This window comes from Acomys minous, assembly GCF_964271855.1.
Source record: "Acomys minous genome assembly, chromosome: 9".
NCBI lineage: Eukaryota > Metazoa > Chordata > Mammalia > Rodentia > Muridae > Acomys > Acomys minous.
This window is the reverse complement of record NC_140490.1, coordinates 37,282,969-37,305,839: the sequence shown is the minus strand read 5'-3', so window position 1 is coordinate 37,305,839 and position 22,871 is coordinate 37,282,969. Positions and strand designations below refer to the sequence as shown.

At 42.1% G+C, this 22,871-nt stretch overlaps 1 protein-coding gene across 2 annotated transcripts in view; it reads right to left on the bottom strand.

Moving 5' to 3' along the window:
• UBQLN1 (ubiquilin 1) overlaps positions 1-22,871 on the bottom strand; it is a 40,001-nt gene that overhangs the window by 9,323 nt on the left and 7,807 nt on the right. For both annotated transcript variants that reach the window (XM_084794556.1, XM_084794557.1), the window contains exons 2-6: positions 13,130-13,281; positions 10,446-10,561; positions 6,437-6,699; positions 4,588-4,746; positions 4,209-4,443 (exon numbers count right to left, since the gene is read on the bottom strand). In XM_084794556.1, coding sequence (XP_084650682.1) covers positions 4,209-4,443; positions 4,588-4,746; positions 6,437-6,699; positions 10,446-10,561; positions 13,130-13,281 — 925 coding nt within the window. The remainder of the gene's footprint in view (positions 1-4,208; positions 4,444-4,587; positions 4,747-6,436; positions 6,700-10,445; positions 10,562-13,129; positions 13,282-22,871) is intronic.

Genomic DNA, 22,871 nt, shown 5'->3' with positions numbered 1-22,871 from the left:
GGCCTCCTTAGGTACTGCATGTACATGGTACAGACACATGCAGGCAAACACCCATAAGCTTAAAATTATTTTATAAAAAAAAAAGGTATGTAAAAACAAAACCAAAATCCAACCCCAAACGAACACTCCTCATTCTATGTCATAGCAACCCAGGCACTAAACAGTCAGTGAGCACTTGGTGTTTATCTCAATAGCTAAGAAAAAGGTGTGTGTTGGTGCTGGAGAGATGGCTCAACAGTTAAAAGGACATGCTGTTATTTCAAAGGACCAGTTTGATTCTCAGCACCCATGTCAGTGACCTGTAACTCCAGACAATCTGATGGGCTCTGTAGCCACACACCACACATATGCAAACACACACACACGAGAGAGAGAGAGAGAGAGAGAGAGAGAGAGAGAGAGAGAGGTAAATAGAGTCTAGTTTAATAAAATAAACCACATATCTTGTCACACACTACTGTAAGAAACTAGCAGGCTTTAAAGTCACCTTATGATCAGCTTGGGGCCTCACTATAGACCTGGGGAAAATTTCTGCCAACTACATATCATATGGAATTAATACTGAAGCTACATAAAGAAATACAAATATTAAACAACAACAAAAGAACCTCAAAATCATTCACTCAGGGGCTGGAGAGATGGCTCAGTGGTTAATTAAGAGCACTGTCTGCTCTTCCAGAGATCCAGAGTTCAATTCCCAGCAACAACATGGTAGTTCACAGCCATCTATAATGAGATCTGATTCCCTCTTCTGGCCTACAGGTGTACATGCAGATAGAGAACTCATACACTAAATAAACCTAAATAAATAAATAAATAAATAAATAAATCTTTAAAGAAAATCATTCACTCAGTAAATCCATCCAGTAATAAGCTGAGCAAATGATTCTCAAAAGGCATCTTTAAAAAGTTCAACATCCTTAGATATTAGAGAATGCACATTAAGACTGCTTTGATATTCCATCTCACTCCAGTTAGAATGCTTAAGAAATCACTGGTGACACTGTGGGGCAAGAGGCACACTTAGTCACTGCATATGGGGATATAAACTTGTGCAGCCATTGTGGAAATCAGTAAGGAGGATCCTAGAAAAACTCAAAGTAGAATCACCATGTGACCCAGCCATACCATGCCTGGGTACAGATCTGAAGGCTATTCACAACAGCTAGGCTACAGAGCTAGCCTAAATATCCACCTACAAACAAACTGACACAGAACATGTGAAATACATACGCAGTGCAAGTTTATGTAACTGCAACGATATAAAAGTACAGTTATGACATCTGCAAGGATTTGTATGGAAGCAGGTAAAAGTCCTTATGCTAAGTGAAAATGAGCCAGACTTAAATACATTTTCTCTCACATTTGGAATTAGATTTAAAGTTGCGTGTGTCTCTAATTATATCTAAGTGTGTTTAAACCAGGGAACTAAAAAGGGGAACATGAGAGGGGAGGAAGAGATCTTAAAAGACGTAGGAAACACCTGAATACTTGCAATAAAAAAGCAGAAACTGGGATTAACTGGAAGAAATAAAACCAGTTTGGGAAGATAGAACATGGGGAAGACAGTAGGAAAGGGGAACAAAGAAGAGAAAGGCATGATTTGCATGCACAAAGATGCCACTATGAATGTCAATGCTTTTTATGCTAATCTAAAAATGATAAATTAGCTTTCCTCCCACACAGACCTCACAACTCATTGTGAAAGAGTCTAGTTATGGGGTCTGACATTAAGACCCAGAAACTTAGTTTTTTGGGGAGTTGGAGTCAGTCACTGCTACCCACAATGGTCTTGAACTTCCAAATTCAAGTGGTCTCCCTGCCTCAGTCCGCCTGGCACAGAAGCCTGCTGCTCTACTCTAGCCACTGGGCTCTGGCCTTTGAACTGATGGTTGAGATTCCATAAATACAAATCACCAGACCAACTAAAACCCATGGAATGAAACAATCTCTCTGGACACTATCTCATTAGAATGTGTGGACACAAAACTGCTTTAAAAATCTTCAGGGGGCTGGAGAGATGGCTCAGAGGTTAAGAGCACTTGTTGCTCTTCCAAAGATCCTGAGTTCAATTCCCAGCAATCAACCAAACCAAACCAAACCAAACCAAACCAAACCAAACCAAACAGCCAGGAATAGTGGTGCATGCCTTTAATCCCAGCACTTGGGAAACAGAGGCAGGTGGATTGCTGTGAGTTCGAGGCCAGCCTGGTCTACAAAGTGAGTCTAGGACAGCCAAGGCTACACAGAGAAACTTTGTCTCAAAAAAAAAACCAAAACCAAACCAAATCAATTCCCAGCAACCACAAAGTGGCTCATAACCATCTGTAATGGGATCTAGTGCCCTCTTCTGGCGGGCAGGCATACACGCAGGCAGAGCACTGTATACATAAGTCTTTTTAAAATAAAAATCTTCAGTAACATTCTAACTGGTAATACACATAAATAATCAGACATCATTTATGTAAAGTTTCTTTCAGGAAGAAAAATCAAACCAAAACAACAAAATCTTTCATTTAACAATGGCAATGAATCCAGGAGGGAAGAATCTAACAGGAGACTCACAAACTCTGACTAAAAACCTGCAGACCCAAACACCTCAATATCCAGATTTTAGCTTTCACAAAAATATGGCTAGCCTCAAAAATGGGCATGCACACCAACAGTACTAAGATTTGGTTCAAATAGCACAGAGCAAAACAAAACATGCTCAGCAACAAGGATCTCCATCAGCAATTACCTAAGGGTGACAAATCCTCTCTGACTGTGCCAACACTGAAGCCTTAATTCACACACATCACCAGCCCCTACGCCAACTCAGCAGACGTCACAATTTCCAAGTCCACTCTGGTCTCTGCTAAGATCCAACACATAGTGCTTTTGCTTTATCTGGAAATGTCAATTTTGTTATCCAAGCTTCATACCTAATTCTAGATCTCTATAAAGAATGGAGAAACTAGGTTTAAAAAAAAAAAAGGCTACAATATGGTATAGAAGCCATATACTCCCAGAAAGAAATACTTTTCAGCAAAACAAATCATAGACATACACAGTATAAACGGATTTCAAAACCAGTATGGACAGACACGGAAGAACCACACACATGTAGTCTATTTCTGTGCATGTATAGCGTTAAAGATCACTTACTGTCTGAGGGAAAGAGTGAATGAAGCAACAGATGGAAATCTTTGAATTAGGCAACAGCTTAGGTGTTAAGACAGCTAAATCTGCATTTTCATGTGATATCCTGCATGTATCTCGACAATAACAGTATAATCATAGTACTAACGAGAGCAGTTTGTTCACTTCTTCATCAGCAAGTGGATATGTGGTTTATTTTCAGTTACTCGGCCATTATTTCCTATGTCCTAGCTTACTCAAATAGCTTCAGAATCAAGTTCCTTTCAGCAATTCTGACGCCAATTAGTTATTTTGCATAACTGACAAAAATTGGAATAAGACAGTTTAAAAGAGAAATTTATTTGGCTCATGATTTCAGAGACATCAGTCCACAACAGCATGGAAATCTTGGCAAAGAATGATAATTCACATCAAGGTAGCCAAGAAGCAGGCAAGAGGCAGAGCTGAGATAGGTCCAAGGACCCATCCTTAGTGACCCAACATTACCAAAACCTTCCAAATTAGTGACAGCACTGAGGCTTTAACACATAAACCTGTGAGAGGCGTTTCATCCAAACCATAATACTCCATATTTGTTCTCTGAATAACAACCAAGCGAATTTCATTATCATCTTAAAATGTTATCCCTCCTCTGTGCTCAGGAGATCTTCTGTACAGCATGGTGACTACATTCAATCATGACGATGAGTACACAGATCAGGACATGTTGTAGGGCACAGAGATAGAGTAGCAGCTAAGAGAGAGAGCTCACTTCCCTTACAGGGAACCTGGCTCAATCCCTGGCACCCACAGGATGGCTCACAACTGACTAGACTCTCGACACCTCCAGCTCTAAGGCATCTGACACCCTTTCCTGATTTCCATGGGCTCCTGGATACACATGGCGGGCACACACTCCTAAATAAATATTTAACACAAATACATTATACCCCATAGACATATACAATTTAAAAATTCTATCTCTCAAACAATCCTAGAAACCTGCAATAAAGAGTCTTTATAAAAGGGAAGAACACAAATACAGAAATAGTATCAATAATTTCATTATCGATGCAAGGTACACATACCTCCTGCTCCAGGCACCAAACCTGGCCCTGAGGCACTCTGCCCAGCTGGGGTGCTGGTGGCACTACCAGCAGAGCCACTCACGGTGCCAGTGGTGCTCCCAGCAGCTGGTGAGCTCTGGGACGTCTGTGGAGCCCACGGGTTGGGCAGTGGATCCCTATTTTCTGTACGAGAAGGCTGGTTCCCTTCTGTTGAAGAGGTACTGCTCACTAAGGAAGCAAATGGATTGCCACCAAACTGTAATAAAAGAAAAAAAAAACATTAATTACAGACCCGCTTTTCAGTGAAGCCACGTTCTCCGCACAGCGGTGCCCTCAATCACAGACTGTCCGTGTTAGCCATGGCCAGCCCTTAGGCTTGAGCCCTGGAGTAAATGATCACCTGCTCTTGCGCTGCATTCAGCATAGGCTCCTGGATATCTGTGTACATGCGCCGTAAAGCATTGTAGCCCCCAGGAATACTTTCTAGGTTGCTCAAGGCTCGGTCCTGGTTTCTCATCATTTCCTGCATCATCGCTGGATTTCTGGCAAGTTCCAATGTCTAAGAAAGAAACCTCCATTTTAAAAAAGAGCACTGAAATATGCAAGGAATTCCTTCAACATTTAGCTTATGATAAGCCACTGACTTGGACTAGCTCCTGCACTAGGCCCCAGAAAACTGAAGGGAGCCACTTGTGCTAAGTGCCAGGTAGTCAAACCGAACTTCAAACAACTGTTTTGAAAAGTTAGAAACAGAGGATTCCAATCAACCTGAGTCAGCATTTTAACTCTATTAGGAGAGTGACTGCCTGGTGCTGCCTACCTCTGTGGTCCTTACTAGTGTTTGACCTGCTAAAAAGCCTGACCCCATTTGCTCAATTCATGGAACCACTAATTCTGGTTTTTTGTTTTGTTTTGGTTTTTTGATATAGTGTTTCTCTGCTACACAGAGCACAGACTATCTTGGTTTCTTTTTGTAGAGCAGGCTGGACTCGAACTCACAGTTATCCACCTGCCTCTGCCTCCTGAGTGCTGGGATTAAAGGTGTGTGCCACAATGCCCGGCTCTACTAATTCTGTTTTACAAGAGAGGTGCCATCAAATTCTACAATCAAAAAGGCCAACTAAGATTTTTAAGCTGGGGGTTGGAGAGGTGGCTCAGTAGTTAAGAGCACTGGCTGCTCTTCCAGAGGTCCTGAGTTCAATTCCCGGCAACCACATGGAGCTCACAACTGTATATAACTCCAGTTCCAGAGGCTGGGACACCCTCTCATAGGCATACATGTAGGCATAACATGAATACAAATAAAATAAATAATTTTTAAAAAGAGTTTTAAGCCAAATTTGCTATATTTAAGCTAGGAGAGTACTTCTTAAACGTCCTGGTGGCTTTCATCTCTAAAAATAACAAATTCACAGGACATCACAAAGTAGTGTATTTCAGTTAACAATCCATCTCCCAAAATGGACTTTTTAATTTCTTAAAACCTCAACCCCACCCCACCCCCACCCAGTTTTTGAGACAGGGTTCTGTATGTATTCTCTGCTGTACTAGAACTCACTATGTAGACTAGGCTGGCCTCAAACTCCTGCCTCTGCCTCCCAAGTACTGTGATTAAAGCCGTGTGCCACCATACTCAATCTAAATGGTGTTCTCCTCTTCCCAAACTGCTTTTTCATTTGTTTTAAATGTGTGTGGAGTAGGGCACTGATGTCACCTCTCCATTCTGCACTTTAGGACCCTTTTCTCTGACACACAACACTGAGGAGAAATGGGCATGAAAACTTCCATCTCCTAAGAAGTGTTTTTTCTTTTTGGTTTTTCAAGACAGGGTTTCTCTGTGTAGCCTTGGCTGTCCTGGTCTCGCTTCGTAGACCAGGCTGGCCTCAAACTCAGATTATCTGTCTGCTTCTGCCTCCCGAGTACTGAGATTAAAGGTGTGTGCCACCATGCCCGGCAGGAGTGTTTTTTTAAAAAAGAATTTTCAAGCATAGTAGAAAATTCCGAGTTCAACCAGACCAAATTAACATCGATATTTTGCTGACTTTCCTTAAATAATGGTTGGGATTCTCTTTAACTGTACAGTACATACACAAGGCAATCTCTGGAACCACAGAAAAGAACATATTTTATCTTTCTATTTATATAAAGATATTTTATTACATATAAATAAAACTTTGTTATATATAAAATTTTATTATATGGAAATAAAACTTCTTTAGTCAAGTGAAAAGAAATCCTTTTTTACATACTTGTCTCATTATATCTGGGTTATTAAGCATATGACTAATCTCTGGATTTCTCTGTATCAACTGCTGCATCTGTGGATTGGCCATAATCAACTGCCGCATCAGGTCAGGGTTTGAGAGCATGCTCTGGACGAAGGGATTTTCCATGATCTGGACCATCATTTCAGGGTTGGACAAAAGCTGCCGTTGCATTTGGCTCTGCAGTTCAGAGAAGTTGGTGGTATTTAAACCCAAGCTACTCAGACCTGCAAGTCCTCCAAGTCCACCTTAAAGGATAAGAGGGAAAAACAAAAATGAAAATCACAAGTTTGTGCTGAAATATGAAGAATCATTAACTCTATAATATATAAGCATAACAGTTCCTACCACTTATTTTTAAGATACTATGTTATATTTACTATTGTACTATTAAGCTTTAATTCCTAGACTATGGCCTAGATATGAAGTGTTGCCCCAAAACCTTGATCCTCAGCTGGTGGCACTGATGAAGGTGAGCATGGTGCTAATGAGTTCGTAGCTCAATGGGCTATACAGTGCAGTGATTGAAGGGACTTCTTGCTGCTACAACAGGGGACATCTATATGTGTATTATAAAGATGTACTTGTACTCCATACTGGAGTCTGCATGTACACTCAATCACTATCCTACAGCACACACTACTAACAGCTTGTTCTGAGTTAACCTCACCCAGGGCAGACAGATATTCCTGTTAATACAACACCAATATCAGCATATACTATTTTGTGTTTCAACAACTGTCTGAACCCAGACACCCAAGGAAAAGGGGATGAACGAAAGGATTAACATGGGAGACAGACACTGCTGGTCTTATGACTGACCATCTGACTAGAGAGGCAAAACAGAGTTCTGAAACGATCGATACCTTGCTTCTGTTCTCCCCCACCCCAGATAATCTTCTGGCACATGATTAGCAGCTCTGAGATAAAGCACAACTTACAGACCCACCTGCCTCTTCTTAGTCTGTCCTGAGCAGAAGCTTCAGGACAATGGTCACTGTAGGGGAAGCAGCTCTCTGCTGTGCCCTCCTTGCCATACCACAGGCAAGGGGCAGCAGTCCATCAGCTGAAACCATGTGCCCAAAACGAATTTTACTTCATATAAAGTGCTTCTTTCTGGTGAACGTCACAGTTGACCTCTGAACCCCAAACACATCCTACAACCAAAATTAGCCAAATTTCCAACTTTGACTTATTTGTCTGTTTGTTTATTTTTAAATATAGAAGTGTTCTGTCTTCATGTACACCTGCACGCCAGAAGAGGACATCAGATCCCTTTATAGATGGTTGTCAGTCAACATGTGGTTACTGGGAACTCAATTCAGAGTCTCTGGAAGAGCAGCCAGTGTCTTAACTGCTGAGCCATCTCACCAGCCCTAACTTTGATATTTAACAAAATCAAGTAGACATGTTTTTCTTTGCCTGTCTAGTATAATACAACATATTTATTCTTTCTTGATCTCTCACAGGGTTCCTAAAAACCTAGGTGTTTTGAGTGCCTTTTGCTATTTATAGCACGCTCTATAGATCAGTATACTAATGAGGCATAACAGTGAAAGTGCCCTGGATAGCCACGGGCTGATGGAGATGGTCATCAGAAAGTCTAATGGAATAAATGTCAAACTTCCAGACCCACCCGCCAGTCATGGAAGGAGAAGAGAAGCAACTGGAGACTCATCCCTGTGTAAACCCAAACCTAAACACACAGACAGACAGACAGACAGACACACACACACACACACACACACACTTATTTATTATTAGTATTGTGTGTGGTACAGTAAATCAATGCTATGCTCTAAAACTTGTGTACTACATATTGGCATACTATGATTGAGTTACCCACAAATTCTTATGGAAAGGGTAAAAAGGTGTGATTCCTAATATGTGAAAATTATACTTAAGAAAAACTAGACTAGCTGCAGCCTTAGAGGGCTGATAAAGACATTTAAGCCATTTATTTAGTCTACCTTTTATTAGCTTCAAAACATTTTTCCTCAACAAAAATCTCAACATTTGCACCTGAGTAAGAATAGCAGAGTGGGGCTGGAGAATCTGAGTATGAAGTGCCTGCCCAGCATGCAGGGGGACAAGACAGGGGGAGGAGGGCAAGGCAGCCTCAGTGAGGAGGAGGGCAAGGCAGCCTCGGTAGGGAGGAGGCAGGAGGAAAAGGCAGCCTCGGTGGGGAGGAGGCAGGAGGAAAAGGCAGCTGCAGAGGGGAGGAGGCAGGAGGAAAAGGCAGCTGCAGAGGGGAGGAGGCAGGAGGAAAAGGCAGCTGCGGAGGGGAGGAGGCAGGAGGAAAAGGCAGCTGCAGAGGGGAGGAGGCAGGAGGAAAGGAAAGTGGTTTTGGGCTGACAGAAGACGCTTCACTACTGATACTCAGCAAACAGTTCTTTCACATGTTTAGGACTGTTTCAAGATTTTAAAAAAGTATTAGATATTATTATAATTATTAGGGTTGTTTGTTTGTTTTGTTTTGTTTTTATTGAGATGGGGTTTCTCTGTGTAGCCTTAGCTGTTCCAAATTTGCTTTGTAGACCAAGCTGGCCTTGAATTCACAGCAATCTGCCTTCCTCTGCCTCCCAAGTGCTGGAATCAAAGGCATGTGTCACCACATCTGGCTGTTAATTATTATTTTATGCTTATGAGTGTTTTGTCTGCCTGCATGTATGTGCACCACAGGCATGCTCAGTGTTTATGGAGGTCAGAAGGGAGTGTCAGGTCTCTTGAAACTGGAATTATAAGATGGTTGTGAGCCACAATATAGGTGCTGGGAATTGAACTGGGTCCTCTGCAAGAGCAAACAATGAGCCATCTCTTAAAAATTGAGTTATCTCTCCGGCCCCTAGGACAGTTTCCAAGTAACTAATCCAAGTCCAGAGTGATGCTATCTACATATAATCTCCACACTAGGAAAGCCAATGTGGAAAACTAACTCAGGCTACATTTGCAAGACTTTTTCAAACAAAACACAAGACACAAAAAACAAACACCAAAACTAGTGTAGTCTACCGGGTACCTTTCTTACACAACGAAAAAAAAATTATTACTCACTTGATCACAGCTCATCTACTAACTGCATCCTCAGATGCTATTACATGGTGGTCAGATTACAAGGTACACAGAGGCTACATCTCTTTCATTAAAAAACATAGGCGTGGGGGCTGGAGAGATGGCTCAGGGGTAAGTGCACTGTCTGCTCTTCCAGGGGTCCTGAGTTCAATTCTCAGCAACCACAACGTGGCTCAAAACCATCTGTAATGTGATCTGATGCTCTCATTTGTTATTCACGCATACACACAGAGCTCTCATACATACATAAAATAAATAAATAAATCTTTAAAAAAAAAAACAACAAAGCAACAACAACAAAAACCACATACACACAGGTGTGGCGGTGCATATCTTTAATCCCAGCATTCCAGAGGCAGGCAGATCTGAGTTCTAGGCCAGCCTGGTCTACAAAGAGAACCCGGGACAGCCAGGGCTCTGTGTAACAGAGAAACCCTGTCTTGAAAAACAAAACAAAACAAAACAAAACAAAACAGAAGAGAACAGAGCTCTAGCTGTCCTGAAACTCACTCTGTAGACTAGGCTGTCCTCAGAGATCGGCCTACCTCTGCCTCCCAAGTACTGGGATTATAGGTGTGCATCACCATCACCTGGCTCCAAGCTATTTCTTAACACAATTATAGAAGTAAGCCATGAAAAGCTTTTAAAACTTGCTTTGTTAAGTGATTTGCCTTTTTTTTGGTGGGGGGGGTTTGGTTTTATTTTGTTTGAGACAGGGTTTCTTTTGTAGTCTTGTAGACCAGGGTGGCCTTAAACTGACAGAGATCGGCCTGCCTCTGCCTCCCAAGTGCTGGGATTAAAGGTGTGTGCCACCAGGCCTGGTAAGTGACTTGTCTTTTATCTTGTCACTTTATCTAAAACTGCCCTTAGAGGAAGAGAACATTTAACTCACTATCTAAAGAACCACTAAAACAACACTCACCTAAGCCAAAAGGGCTGTTAGCAGCAGAGCCAGATGTGGAGTCACTATTAGGAGCTGGTGCACTGGTCACATTGTTTCCAGTGGTATTTGTTTGCTGAGCTGAATGATCCTGTGGCCTAGTGAAACAATTAAATCACAATGTAAGACGCAGAACTCATTATTTTTAAAAGAAGTTCTAAAATTCTAATAGCCAGACAAAGGGTAAGTTCTTGTAAACAGAATGTCATTACTACCCTGCCTGAAACAGTTGAGTATCATGAACAAATACTGGAAGCACAGTAAAGCTTTATTATAAAATGACTATTGGCCTCCTCTCTGAATATAGTATACATGAATGTTTCATTGCTTTTAATCACAGTGATTGTTTAGGAAAGGGCAAATTAGTCACCTCACAGAACATAATCACAGCCAGTAACGCCCACAGAGCTCAAACACTTAAACCATTTGCTAGATCCATGGTTAGAGGTAGTTTAACCTAAGTCTTTGAACATGTTAAAAGTAAAAACCATAAGAAGACACTTTAAGGGGCTGGAGAGATGGCTCCGTAGTTAAGATCATTTGCTGCTCTTCCAGAGGACTGTACTTAGTTTCCAGCGCCCACATCAGGTGGCTCACAACCACAGCTCCAGAAGAATCAGACACCTCCAAAAGTGCACACGAGTGTGCATGTGTATACACCCACACGTACGTGTCCAGGCACAGAAGCTGATGGATTGGCAAGGCACTGGCTGTGACAAAGGGGAGAGTTGTTGAGCGGGCTTGTTCTGGTATCACTATGTAATTAGGCAAAAGTCAAGACTCCATCCTACGTGCCTCCCTTCGGCTGTCATGGTACTCACACAATGGTCCAAGGAGCTAACTACCCCTGGAATCCCATGCTGGGAAAAGGAAAAGCTGGAGACTTGGTGCCAACTAGAGGGAGAGAGAGTCTGACTCCTGGAATGCCATTTCATCAGTTTTGACAACTAGATATGCCACATTGTAGACTGAAGCCACGACAAGGGAGGGTGGGTAGGCAGGCCTCACTTTTACTAAGGATTACCTAGTCATGTATACCTCTTAACCTCTATTTAAACCTAACCTTTTGTCAAGACCCAGACGATGAGGATGGAAAGGCTGTCACTGGACTCTGTTGTTCTTCCCAGTATGACTACATCCAATGGATTTCCCTTCTCTATCTTCAGCATTACTTGTCTGTTTCACTGGACTACTGAGGACAGGGGGTCGAGCTAGCTTAAGGCAGCCAAGGCTTGGGCTTTGACACTAACAATAGGGTGCCATCTTTACTTAGAGCAGTCTAGCACAGCAGGGCTGTATTAGAGAAGTCACATTCATCTGACACCAGGTAAGATTATGGACCTCACCATTTCATTCACTGATTCAAAGGTCTGTTTTTCACTTCAACAACCCATAAATCAGAATCGGTCTTATACTTGCTTGACAACTCAGTATGAACCACCATGTATATGTATGTGTGCTCTGTGCACATCAGTTATTTGCATGTGTCCTCAGTAAAGCTGAACCACTGTCATGCAAGAAGTTATCGAGCACACAGAAAAGCACAGGAGGAGCACATTTCCTCATCCGCCCCTAAGTGAACACCACACCAAAGCCTGCCAGGGTACAAATGGCCTGAGAGAAGCTCCCAGAGTGCACATCGAGCCTTTGAAAGATACACTTCATTACAATGCTTTCGGCTGTTCTCTGCAGCACAGGGAGGGTGGGAAGAATGAGGCTCACAGCCCACAGTGAGGCACACCTATCACTAGGCGGGAGGAACAAGTTCATGGTCGGCCTGGACTAGACTGATGCTGCCTCCAAAAGAAAGCTTGTGTGGCAACACAAATATGCTTCCAGTACTGGGGATGCCAAGGCAACATGGCAACAGACTCAGGCTGACCCAGGCTATGCAGCACAGCAAGCCAAGGCTAGCCACAAAGCTAATAATAATAGAGCATGGAGACGTTTTAGGAGGCTTTTGTCATTTACCCCATTACCTTATCTTAGGCATTTGTATAGTAGTATGATACAATAAAATTCCATATTCAAGTAAGTGTGATGAAGCTCTTTCACTAATGATGAAACAAAAATTTACATGACATTCAGAACAATAATGATAAAAAGTAAATTTCTTTCAAAAAATATCACACATTAATAAATTATGATAGACCAGGTAGGTGGTGGTAGCACACACCTTTAGTCCCAGTACTCAGGAGACAGAGGCAGGTGGACCTCTGTAAGCTTGAGGCTAGCTTACTCTATGAGTAAGTTCCAAGACAGCCAGAGCTAAAACAGAGAAATCTGTCTTGAAAGAAACCAACCAAACACAAAAGTATGATTGATCTGTAGTTTACTAACATGTTACCAAAATCATGTCTAAAAGTTTCCCTAAAGCAAAGAGAACATCTTTAAAAATAAGTTGTTACCTAACTCAAACGATTTCTACATAATGACCAGCTGACTCTTCTAAAGTTTGAAATGGGGAGCCGCCCTGGATTTGCACCCCAGTCCCCCTCACAGAATTGTTTACATAACAAATGTGCTGGCATGGAGTGACACTGCTGCTATTCACCAAACACTTTGCTATCAATAGAAACAAAGAAAAGTACTTTAACCATTTAAATAAGGTTAAATGATAAGGAAAGCCCTTTAAAGCCTAAACTGGTTATTTAAAAAAGACATACCTGTTCTGTGTTTTGATGACAAGGTGAACAGTAAGTCCATCCTGAATTCCATGCTGACTCAAAGTATCTTGATCTTTTAAAATTTTTCCAGCAAATATCAATACAAGTTGGTCAGTATGAGATTTGAAACGTTTAGAGATTTCTTCTTTGAACTGAATAAGATAAAGAATAAATAACATTTATTTTTATTAATATGCGAGTCTGCAGCACACCACCCAGACTGGCTTGTGAAGTTCCTCTAGAAGGTCCCACGACTCTGACACACAAACAGTGCACTCCTGCCTTGGTGTGCAATGGTCCCATCTCTACCACAAAGGACTCACTGCATATGCAGAAAATATGTGGGTGTTTCCTTCTTATATCAACAGGACCGAATATAGTTGGGTCTCAAATTAGCTCTTGATAAGCTCACTATCACTGTCTCTTGAACTTCCATCTTTAGCCCCTTTCTTTCTTTTTAATTCCAATACACACACAGGCACGCTCACATTCTCAGCCTTTATACTACTGACCATCCCCACCATAGCAGGACCAGGAAAGTACATAGTAAATAGTAAAGTCTTTTTCATAGAGTCAAATAAACTATACATAGAGAAAGAATGCACAAAGGACAGTTGAGGAAGGCTTTCCAGAACTGAAAGCCAAAAGATTAGGAAAACAAACAAACAAACAAACAAAATCAGGAAAACCTGCTTGTTAGAGAGAACAGAACAGCCTTCACATGCAGATAAAGAACAGGACACTACAGGCAAATGCTTACTGACACTCACTACCATCTCTTTTTCTTTTCTTTTCAGTTTTTCAAGATAGGGTTTCTCTGTGTAGCCTTGGCTGTCCTTGACTCAAGAGATCCACCTGCCTCTGCGTCCCTGAGTGCTGGGATTACAGGCGTGCACTACCACACCCAGCTCTGATCACCATTTCTTAAGTCTGTATTAAAATAACCAAAATACAGAGGTTTTATTCAAATCAGAAAAGCTCAGAGTGGTCTGGGAACTCAACTCTACCCCATCTTTACAGTAGTAGGTTTCAACACAGATCAGCACTACACAACAAAACACATTACAAGAACATGAAGCTCCTGAGAAGGGCCGAGGGTTCCTTATCTGAAATGCTTCTGGAAGCAGCTATCTTGTCTTTAACATCAGTAAGTGACCCTAATAAAAAAACACTCCAAATCTAAAAAAGCCAAACAACAACAACAACAAAAACAAAACAAAACAAACAAACAAAAAACCAAAACCCCCAAACTAAGATACCATTATATGTAAGAAACTGTCTGAGCCGGGCATGGTGGCTTGGAGTAAAGGTGTGTGCCATCACACCCAGCTAGAACAAGCCTTTCAAGATAATCTCGCACATGCTCCTGGGCCATAGTCAATTTATATTTGGTTCAAGAATAAACTCATCCCTCTACTTTTCATCAAGTTTATTCACGCAGCATGTATTTCATTCATCTTTATAGTCAGAACATCCCTTTTGATTGTTGGTGTCCATTTTATACTCCTAGCTTTACAGCAGGATTCCAGTTTCTCCACAGCCACACCAACACTTAAGTAGATCTGTATCCTCCTGATAAAACACACGGTGCTGTGCAGCTTTGCACAGGCTCACTGCCCACTTTCCTTGTGTGTGTGAGTGTGGTGTATGCGTGCACAGGGGCTAAACTCAGGTCTTCATGTTTGCAAATGAGCTATGCTCAAGGCTCCCCATTTTCTTGAAAGACAAAAACTAGCAAAATAGGCAATCTCTTATAGAAACAGGAGAACATTTCTCAAGTCTTTCACAAGGCCCTTATTACTGGACACTTATTACTGGAGACAGGTAGCTCACCGGGTTAACTGCGAAGAAAAGCCACACAGTCATCATCAGGAAGGTATTTTGGTAGCATTCCTTCATGGTAAAACTCAGCAAATTAAAAAAACAGAAAAAAGGCATCTTAAACTAGACAGAAGTGTGCCTACAAAGCACACTCTTAACTATAAGCTGGTAGATGGCTCCTTCTAAATTCAGTGACAGAGCTGGGAGTGTGCACTGGGGACACCTGGTCTTCAAAGCCCTTGCCAATGCAAGGGAAGGAGGGAAAGAAAGAGAGGAGCAGGAAGCTCTTATTAAGTCTCTGGCATTTAAAAGCCCTACTGGGTGCCAATTAAAAACATCTTTCAAAGCCAAGCATGGTGGTGCATGCCTTTGATCCCAGCACTCAAAGGCAGGCAGATTGATGTGACTTCGAGGCCAGCCTGGTTTATACAGGGAGCCCAAGACAACCAAGCCTACACAGAGAAACCCTGTCTCGAAAAACCAAACAACCAAACAACCCAAAAACAAAACTTTCAAGAAATTAGATGAACAACAGCCAAGGCAAAAAAAAAAAAAAAAAAAAAAAAAAAAAAAAAAAAAAGCCTTTTGCAAAAGGCATATTCAATAAACTATTGTCCAAATATACAAAAAACTCATAAAACCTGACAATAACCCAATTTAAAAATGGGCCAAAAGCAGGCACTTCAGAAATATACAGACAACAAATTAGCATGAAAGATGCTCCATCACACTAGGAAGATGTAAAACTAAATCAAAGAGATAAACAACAGACATACATTAAAACTATCAAAATTCAGAATACTGACACCACCAAGTGCTGGCAAGGACTGGGATGAGGCTGCAGAACGGAGAGCCACTGCAGAAGACGGCTTAGTTGTTCCTTAGGAAGCCAAACATTCTCTCAGCATGAAACTCAGCACCCACTACTTTATATTTGCCCCAAGGAACTGAAGACAATTGACTAATATTAAAACTTTCATGTAGATCTACAAAGGCCCAACACTGGAAGCAAGCATGATACTCCTCAGCAGATGCGCTGTGTGCAATCACGGAGATACTCAGCACTGAGAAGTGGGCCCTCAGGGCATGAACTGCTATGCAGGAACGTTAAACCTATATTACTCGGCAAAAGCCCACAACCTGAAAAGGCACCTACTGTGTGACTCCCACTCACTGACAGAGCCCATGACCTTCTACAGCATAGGCAAGTTCTCTACCACTGAGGAACACCATCTCTCGGCTCCTACCTGCTTACACTTGATTACAAACTTTTATATCTAGTAAAAATTCCTCAAAATTAAACTGAAATGTAAAAATGAACGAAACAACTCACAGGATTTTTTTCACGCTCACATAAACAGATAATCTGACACCTAGAGAACACACAGTTTAGGAAATGTAACAGGGCCCTTCAGCCACAAGAAAATGATCCTGGATGAAGGACTAAGAATGAAAAGCTGTATAGCCCCCTCTCCCAAATCAGAGTTTCTCTGTGTAGCCTTGATTATCCTGGAACTCAAGACATCTGCCTGCTTCTGCCACCACGCCTGGCTACAAACAACTCTTAATCAAAACCAATTTTACAAAGCCTTTATGAACATTGTTTTTGTTTTGTTTTGTTTTTTTCAAGACAGGGTGTCTTGTGTAGCCCTGACTGTCCCGGCCTTACTTTGTAGACCAAGCTGGCCTTGAACTCACAGCGATCCACCTGCCTCTACCTCACAAGCGCTGGAATTAAAGGCGTGCGCCACCAACGCCCGGTGCTTTTATGAATCTTAATTTGACAGGAAATGCAGGAAATCCAGAGTATATGGAGCTAAGAGTTCTATGATCTGTGCGTTATTCTAGAAGTAGCAAGTACTTTCTGACTTGGACAATTTATAAAACTCATGGAGAAATCTCCAAAAGGTATAAAAACAGTATATAGCTATCAACCTAATAAAGGAGGCAACTGGAAAAATGCAAAATGCTTTATCTGAAAGGAAATGGCAGGGGTGGTGGTGTATAGAGCAGGAAGGATAAACAAAAAACAAATAAATATGCCTGGATCACATAGCAGACTGTGTACACAAAGATTGACCACCAGACTTAATTTTAAAATACAGCTTCTTTTTGTTTGTTTGTTTGTTTGTTTGCTTGTTTTTCGGTTTTTCAAGACAGGGTTTCTCTCTGTAGTCCTGGGTGTCCTGGACTCACCTTATAGACCAGGCTGGCCTCGAACTCACGGCAATCCACCTACCTCTGCCTCCCAAGTGCTGGGATTAAAGGCGTGTGCCACCACAGCCGGCTAAAATCCAACTTCTCATACTGCCAAAAGAGAATTTTAGGGCTGAGGATGTGGCTCTTGCCTAGCACACAGGTAACCTTTGGCTAAATCCTCAGCATTCCCCAGCAGGGGTTTGGAAGGAAGGAGATAATAATATGGATATTTTAGGTAGATACGGTGACATACCCCTTTAAGCTCAGCACTTGGGAGGTAGAGGCAGGCAGACCTCTGTAAGATGGAGGCCATCCTGGTCTACACAGTAACAATACAAGTCATAGATAAAACAGCCGCCACACAGATAACCAGCAGAGGGCTGGAGAGATGGCTCGGCTGTGAAGAGCACCGAAGATGCTCTTGTAGAGGATGAGCTTGGTTCTTCATAAGCAACAAGGCAGCTCACAGGTATCTGAAGGCAAAGCATCCATTCACATAAATAATAAATAATAATATATCTTTAAAAAAAAAACAAAAGAGCAGCTGTAGGCTGTGGCAAATGCCTTTAATATCAGTACTCTGGGAGGCAGAGGCAGGTGGATCATTGTGAGTTCAAGGCCAGCCTGGTCTCCAAGACAGGCAAGGCTATACAGTGAAACCCTGTCTCCAAAACAAACAAAACAAAAATCCAACCCAAACCCCAAACAAACAAACCAAAACCCAACAGAGGACAAACTCAGATTCCATAAAGATTTCTTACAAATTACCAAGAAACACAACCCGAATGAAGAACAGTGAAAGAGACCCTCCATGGCAGGAGAGGGTGCCCTTCCTTATTCACAGTCAGGTAACTATAAATCACAACCAGAGACAGTCACTGAATGACTCAGGGTTTGCAGAGTGTGTACAGTAATGGACGTCACATCAACGGCAGGCTGAAGTACAAGTTAGTCAGTTTTACCAACACACTTCATAGTAGACACTGGACTTGACTACCAAGGCTGTACAGTCCCACTGTTTATCTAACAGGCTACATGTTCACGGGGTTACCAAGTTACCTTCAAGGAAATCACAAATACCTTTACCGGCATTAACCAAACAGTGAAAACAACTAAAATAGTCTTCAACTGTACATTTATTTAGTATAATATAATATTCAAGAACAAACAAACAGGCCGGGTGCGATGGTTTGTAATCCTAGCACTCGGGAGGCAGAGGCAGGCGGACTGCTGAGTTCAAAGCCAGCCTGGTCTACAAAGTGAGTCCAGGACAGCCAAGGCTACACAGAGAAACCCTGTCTGGGGGGGAAAAAACACCAACCAAAAACCAAAAACAAAGAATAAATGAATAGCCACATGTCATCAAAGATATCTCAAAGCAAAAGAAATCAATTACAAATGAAGGTAGAGTCTGGTTTCATTTATATAAAATGGAAGAAAGGGCAGAAGGGGTAAAATCTGCAGTCTAACAGTGGGAATGGGAACATGGTTCAGTAGAGTGCTTGCCTATCCTCTACACCCACTAGGCCCAAACTGAAATCTTAGCACCGCGTAAACTGGGTACACTACTCGCAATCCCAGCACTAAGGAGATCAAAGTAGGAGGGCTAGAAGTTAACTAAGGCCATCCTCATCCTTGGCTACAGAATTCATGGCCAGGCAGTCCAGCCAAGCCACGAGCTCCTGGTTCAGTAGACAGCACCCGAAAACAGAAAGACAGTGAACAACAAAGAGTCAACCTCAGCCTCTAGCCTCCACACGCATGTACACACATGTGCACATGCCTGCACAAACACACACCCAACTGTTTATGTTAATTATAATTTTATTGCACAGCTATATTATTTTCTGGTACCATATCAACAAAAAACAAAAAGCAGAGTCCTGCGAGACACATGTGACATCACCTTTTCTCAAAGTAAAGGTCTATTAACAACTATTGTCACAGATAAGAGACTCCAACCTCACTGGGCCTCTTGGTTTTGAGAGGTGCCTCAGGTTTGAAGTGTGAGTTCATGGCACTTCATGCTAACAGATTGAATTCAATTCTTGAAACTCAGTGTTCCTTGACCTCCACGCATGTGCCTTGGCATGCATGCACATGAGTGCTTTAGTGCATACACACACACACACACACACACACACACACACACACACACACACCAGATAAGGAATTTGCAACTTGTGCCTCCATTCTTAAAAAGCTTACTATGGTTGTCACCCTGATAGGATGACAACAGTCCAGGATACAAACCTCTGCACAACTGTGAATGCATTTGTAGACTGGCTAATTAAGGTGCAAAGACCCATCCCAAAAATCTGGTGGCAGCACTCCTTGGGCTGGGGTCTCAGGCTGAATGAAAAGGAGAAAGCACGTGGAGCACCAGCACTCATGCCTCTATCTGCTCATATAATGTGCAGGTAGCACCTCTTGGTCCTGCCACTATGAGCCAAACCCTTCCTTCCTTCCTCAGCGAAACATGATATTGTCAGTTTTTTTGTAATCAGAAAAGCAACAAGCTAACAGAGTCAGCTTCACTTTGGGCAGCCTTGAGAAGATCATGCATTATGCAGTGACTGTCTGCAACAGTCAAGGAGGAAAGAGCCAGGAACTGGGTGGCTTCCAACTGTGGGGATAGAGGGAAGGAGTGCATAATGGTTGTGTCAATTTTGCAAGACTGAATGAGGCCTGAAAAAGAGTGCTGACAGCGGAATGTACTGTCACTCAACCATGTACCTGACAGACAAACAAGAGGGTAAAAATGGCCTCAGAGATGCTAAATGGCTGAGACTGCAGACCCTTGTAGGGATCCCCATTAAGTGGCTCACAACTACCTGCAACTCCAGCTCTAGTGGTCTTCGCACTCTGGTGTACACACTACACATCCATCCAAATGCATGCATACACACAGTCATACAATTTAAAATTTAAAACTAAAACAAAAGAAAAATTTTCTTTTAACTGAACAAATTTAAGAAGTTAAGTTCAGCTTTATTGCTTACAAAATTTACATTTGTTCCTTATGCTTTTTTAAAGTAAAAATTATTTGTTTTTATTTTGTGTGTATGGTGTTTTGCCTGCACATATGTCTGTATATCACATATGTGCCTGGTTGCCATCTAGGCCAGATGAGGGTGTTGGATCCTTTGAGACTAGTTATAAAAGGCTGTGAGCCACTGTAGGTACAAGGACAGCGCTCAGCTTAGTCCCCCTTTCAGCTCTCTCATACCATTTCAATTAGGCCACATTGTTACATAGTAAAAGATTCCCAGTGAGCATTGGAACATTCCGCTAAAGGGATACATAAAGTCTATCTTGTTTCTAGAGGCCAGACTGGTTGGCTCTAAAAGGAGCCAGCCATACACAGTACAACTACACAGACAGGAATTGTCAGGCCATAGTTGACCTCTGTCTAACTAAGGAACCCACTTAAGTAATAGCTTCTTAATTTCGAGGATTTTTTTTCTTTTTCTTTTTAATTTAAGAAATTTATTCAGATTACATCTCAATTGTTATCCCCTCACTTGTATCCTCCCATTCCCCCCTTCCTCCCACTTTCACCCTATTCCCCTCCCCTACCTCTGTGACAGAAGGGGACCTCCTCCCCAGTACCACCACGCCTCCCTGCCAAGGGGAAATGGTCAAATAGGAAGCACCAGAGTTCATGTCAGTCCCCGCTCTCCACACAACTGTGAAGAATGTGCTGTCCATTGGCTAGATCTGGATAGAGTTTCTAGGTTTACTGCATGCATTGTCCTTGGGTGGTACAGTAGTTTGAGCAGACACCCTTGGGTCCAGATCCGCCAGCCATGATGGTCTTCTTGTAGGTTTCTTATTTCCCAATACTCCCTTACCTCTCTCACCTAGAGTACCAATAGGAAGTCCCAGTAACTATCCCAATCTCCTGCTAAGTGAAGACTTTCAGGGCATATCTCTGTTGGGCTAGTGTCCAATTATAAGTGAGTATATACCATGTGTATCTTTCTGGGTCTGGGTTAACTCACTCAGGATGATCATTTCTAGTTCCATTATTGTTTTTAATAGCTGAGTAGCATTCTAAAGTGTAAATGTACCACAGTTTCTTTATCCATTCTTCAACTGAGGGACATCTAAGTTGTTTCCAGATTCTGGCTATTACGAATAAGGCTGCTATGAACATGGTTGAGCATATGTCCTTGTTGTGTAGTGGAGCATCTTTTGGGTATATTCCAAGGAGTGGAAAACTGAGTCTTGAGGAAGGCCTATTTCCAGTTTTCTGAGAAAGCACCAGATTGATTTCCAAAGTGGTTGTATAAGTTTGCACTCCCACCAGCAATAAAAGAGTGTTCCCCTTTCTCCACACCCTCGACAGCATATGCTGTCACTTGAGTTTTTGATCTTAGCCATTCTGATGGGTGTAAGATGAAATCTCAGAGTCATTTTGATTTGCATTTCTATGATGACTAAGTACGTTTCGCATTTCTTTAAGTGTTTCTCATCCATTCGCTATTCCTCTGTTGAGAATTCTGTTTAGTTCTGAGCCCCATTTCTTACTTGGTTTGGTGGTGTTTAGTTTCTTGAGCTCTTTATATATTTTGGATATTAGTCCTTTGTCAGATGTAGGGTTGGTGAAGATCTTTTCCTAGTCTGTAGGCTGTCATTTTGTTCTGTTCATAGAGTCTCCTGCCTTACAGGAGCTTCTCAGCCTTATGTGGTCCCATTTATTAATTGTTAACCTTAGAGCCTGAGCTGTTGGATTTTTGTTCAGGAAGTTGTCTCCTATGTGAATAAGTTCCAGGCTCTTTCCCACATTTTCTTCAAACAGATTTAGTGTCTCTGGTTTTATGTTGAGGTCTTTAATCCACCTGGACTTGAGCTTTGTGCATGGTGATAAATATGGATCTACTTGCATTTTTCTATATGTAGACATCCACTTAGACCAGCACCATTTGTTGAAGACAATTTTTAGAAAAATTTGAAGCAGTTCAATACTAGTGGCTTAAAATCTACCACTGTGAGACTATTTACTAAACATAGACAAGTGAACGCTATAAATCAGTGCTGTTTTTCCTGGAGAACTGGTTGACAATCATTTACCAGTTTAACACAGACTCTGCAAAACTCTGATTTTTCTAAGTACCTGGAAATGTTATCAAGTGTCAGTGAGATGGCTTAGCAAATGCTTGCAGCCAGGCCTCATGATCTGAGTTTGATCAACAGGTCTGATGTGGTGGAAGGGGGAGAGAGGCAATTCCCACAGGATGTCTTCTGACTTTCACGTATGTGCCCTGGTAAACATGCCTCCACATACGAAGACAAATGTAACAAAATAACTATTATCAGTTACAAGCCGTCTTTGACACAAAATGGCTAGCCTAGTACTAAGTCATTTTCTGTGGGAGAATATCTCCAGCTTAACACAAAGAGAGTCCAGGACAGCCAAGGCTAAGAGAACAATGAGACCACTTAGAGGTGAAAAACACTTGCTACCTGTTGGGAAACCCTTCTGCTATGGTTGTAGTGCACCATGGCCAGAAAGCCCAGAGTTTGGCAAGAAATGGAGGGCTCCCTTTGTCAGCGGAGGCTTCCTCTTCTCTACCTGGGGAACCCAGGCAAATAAGTGCCTTGCTGAAAGGGGGGCTCATCTCTGCTGCCCTTGCCCTTGTGGACTGGATACCAACAGTCCCCAGGAAAAGGGGAGACTCACAGCCACCCAAGCCTCATGACCCTGGTTTCACAACCG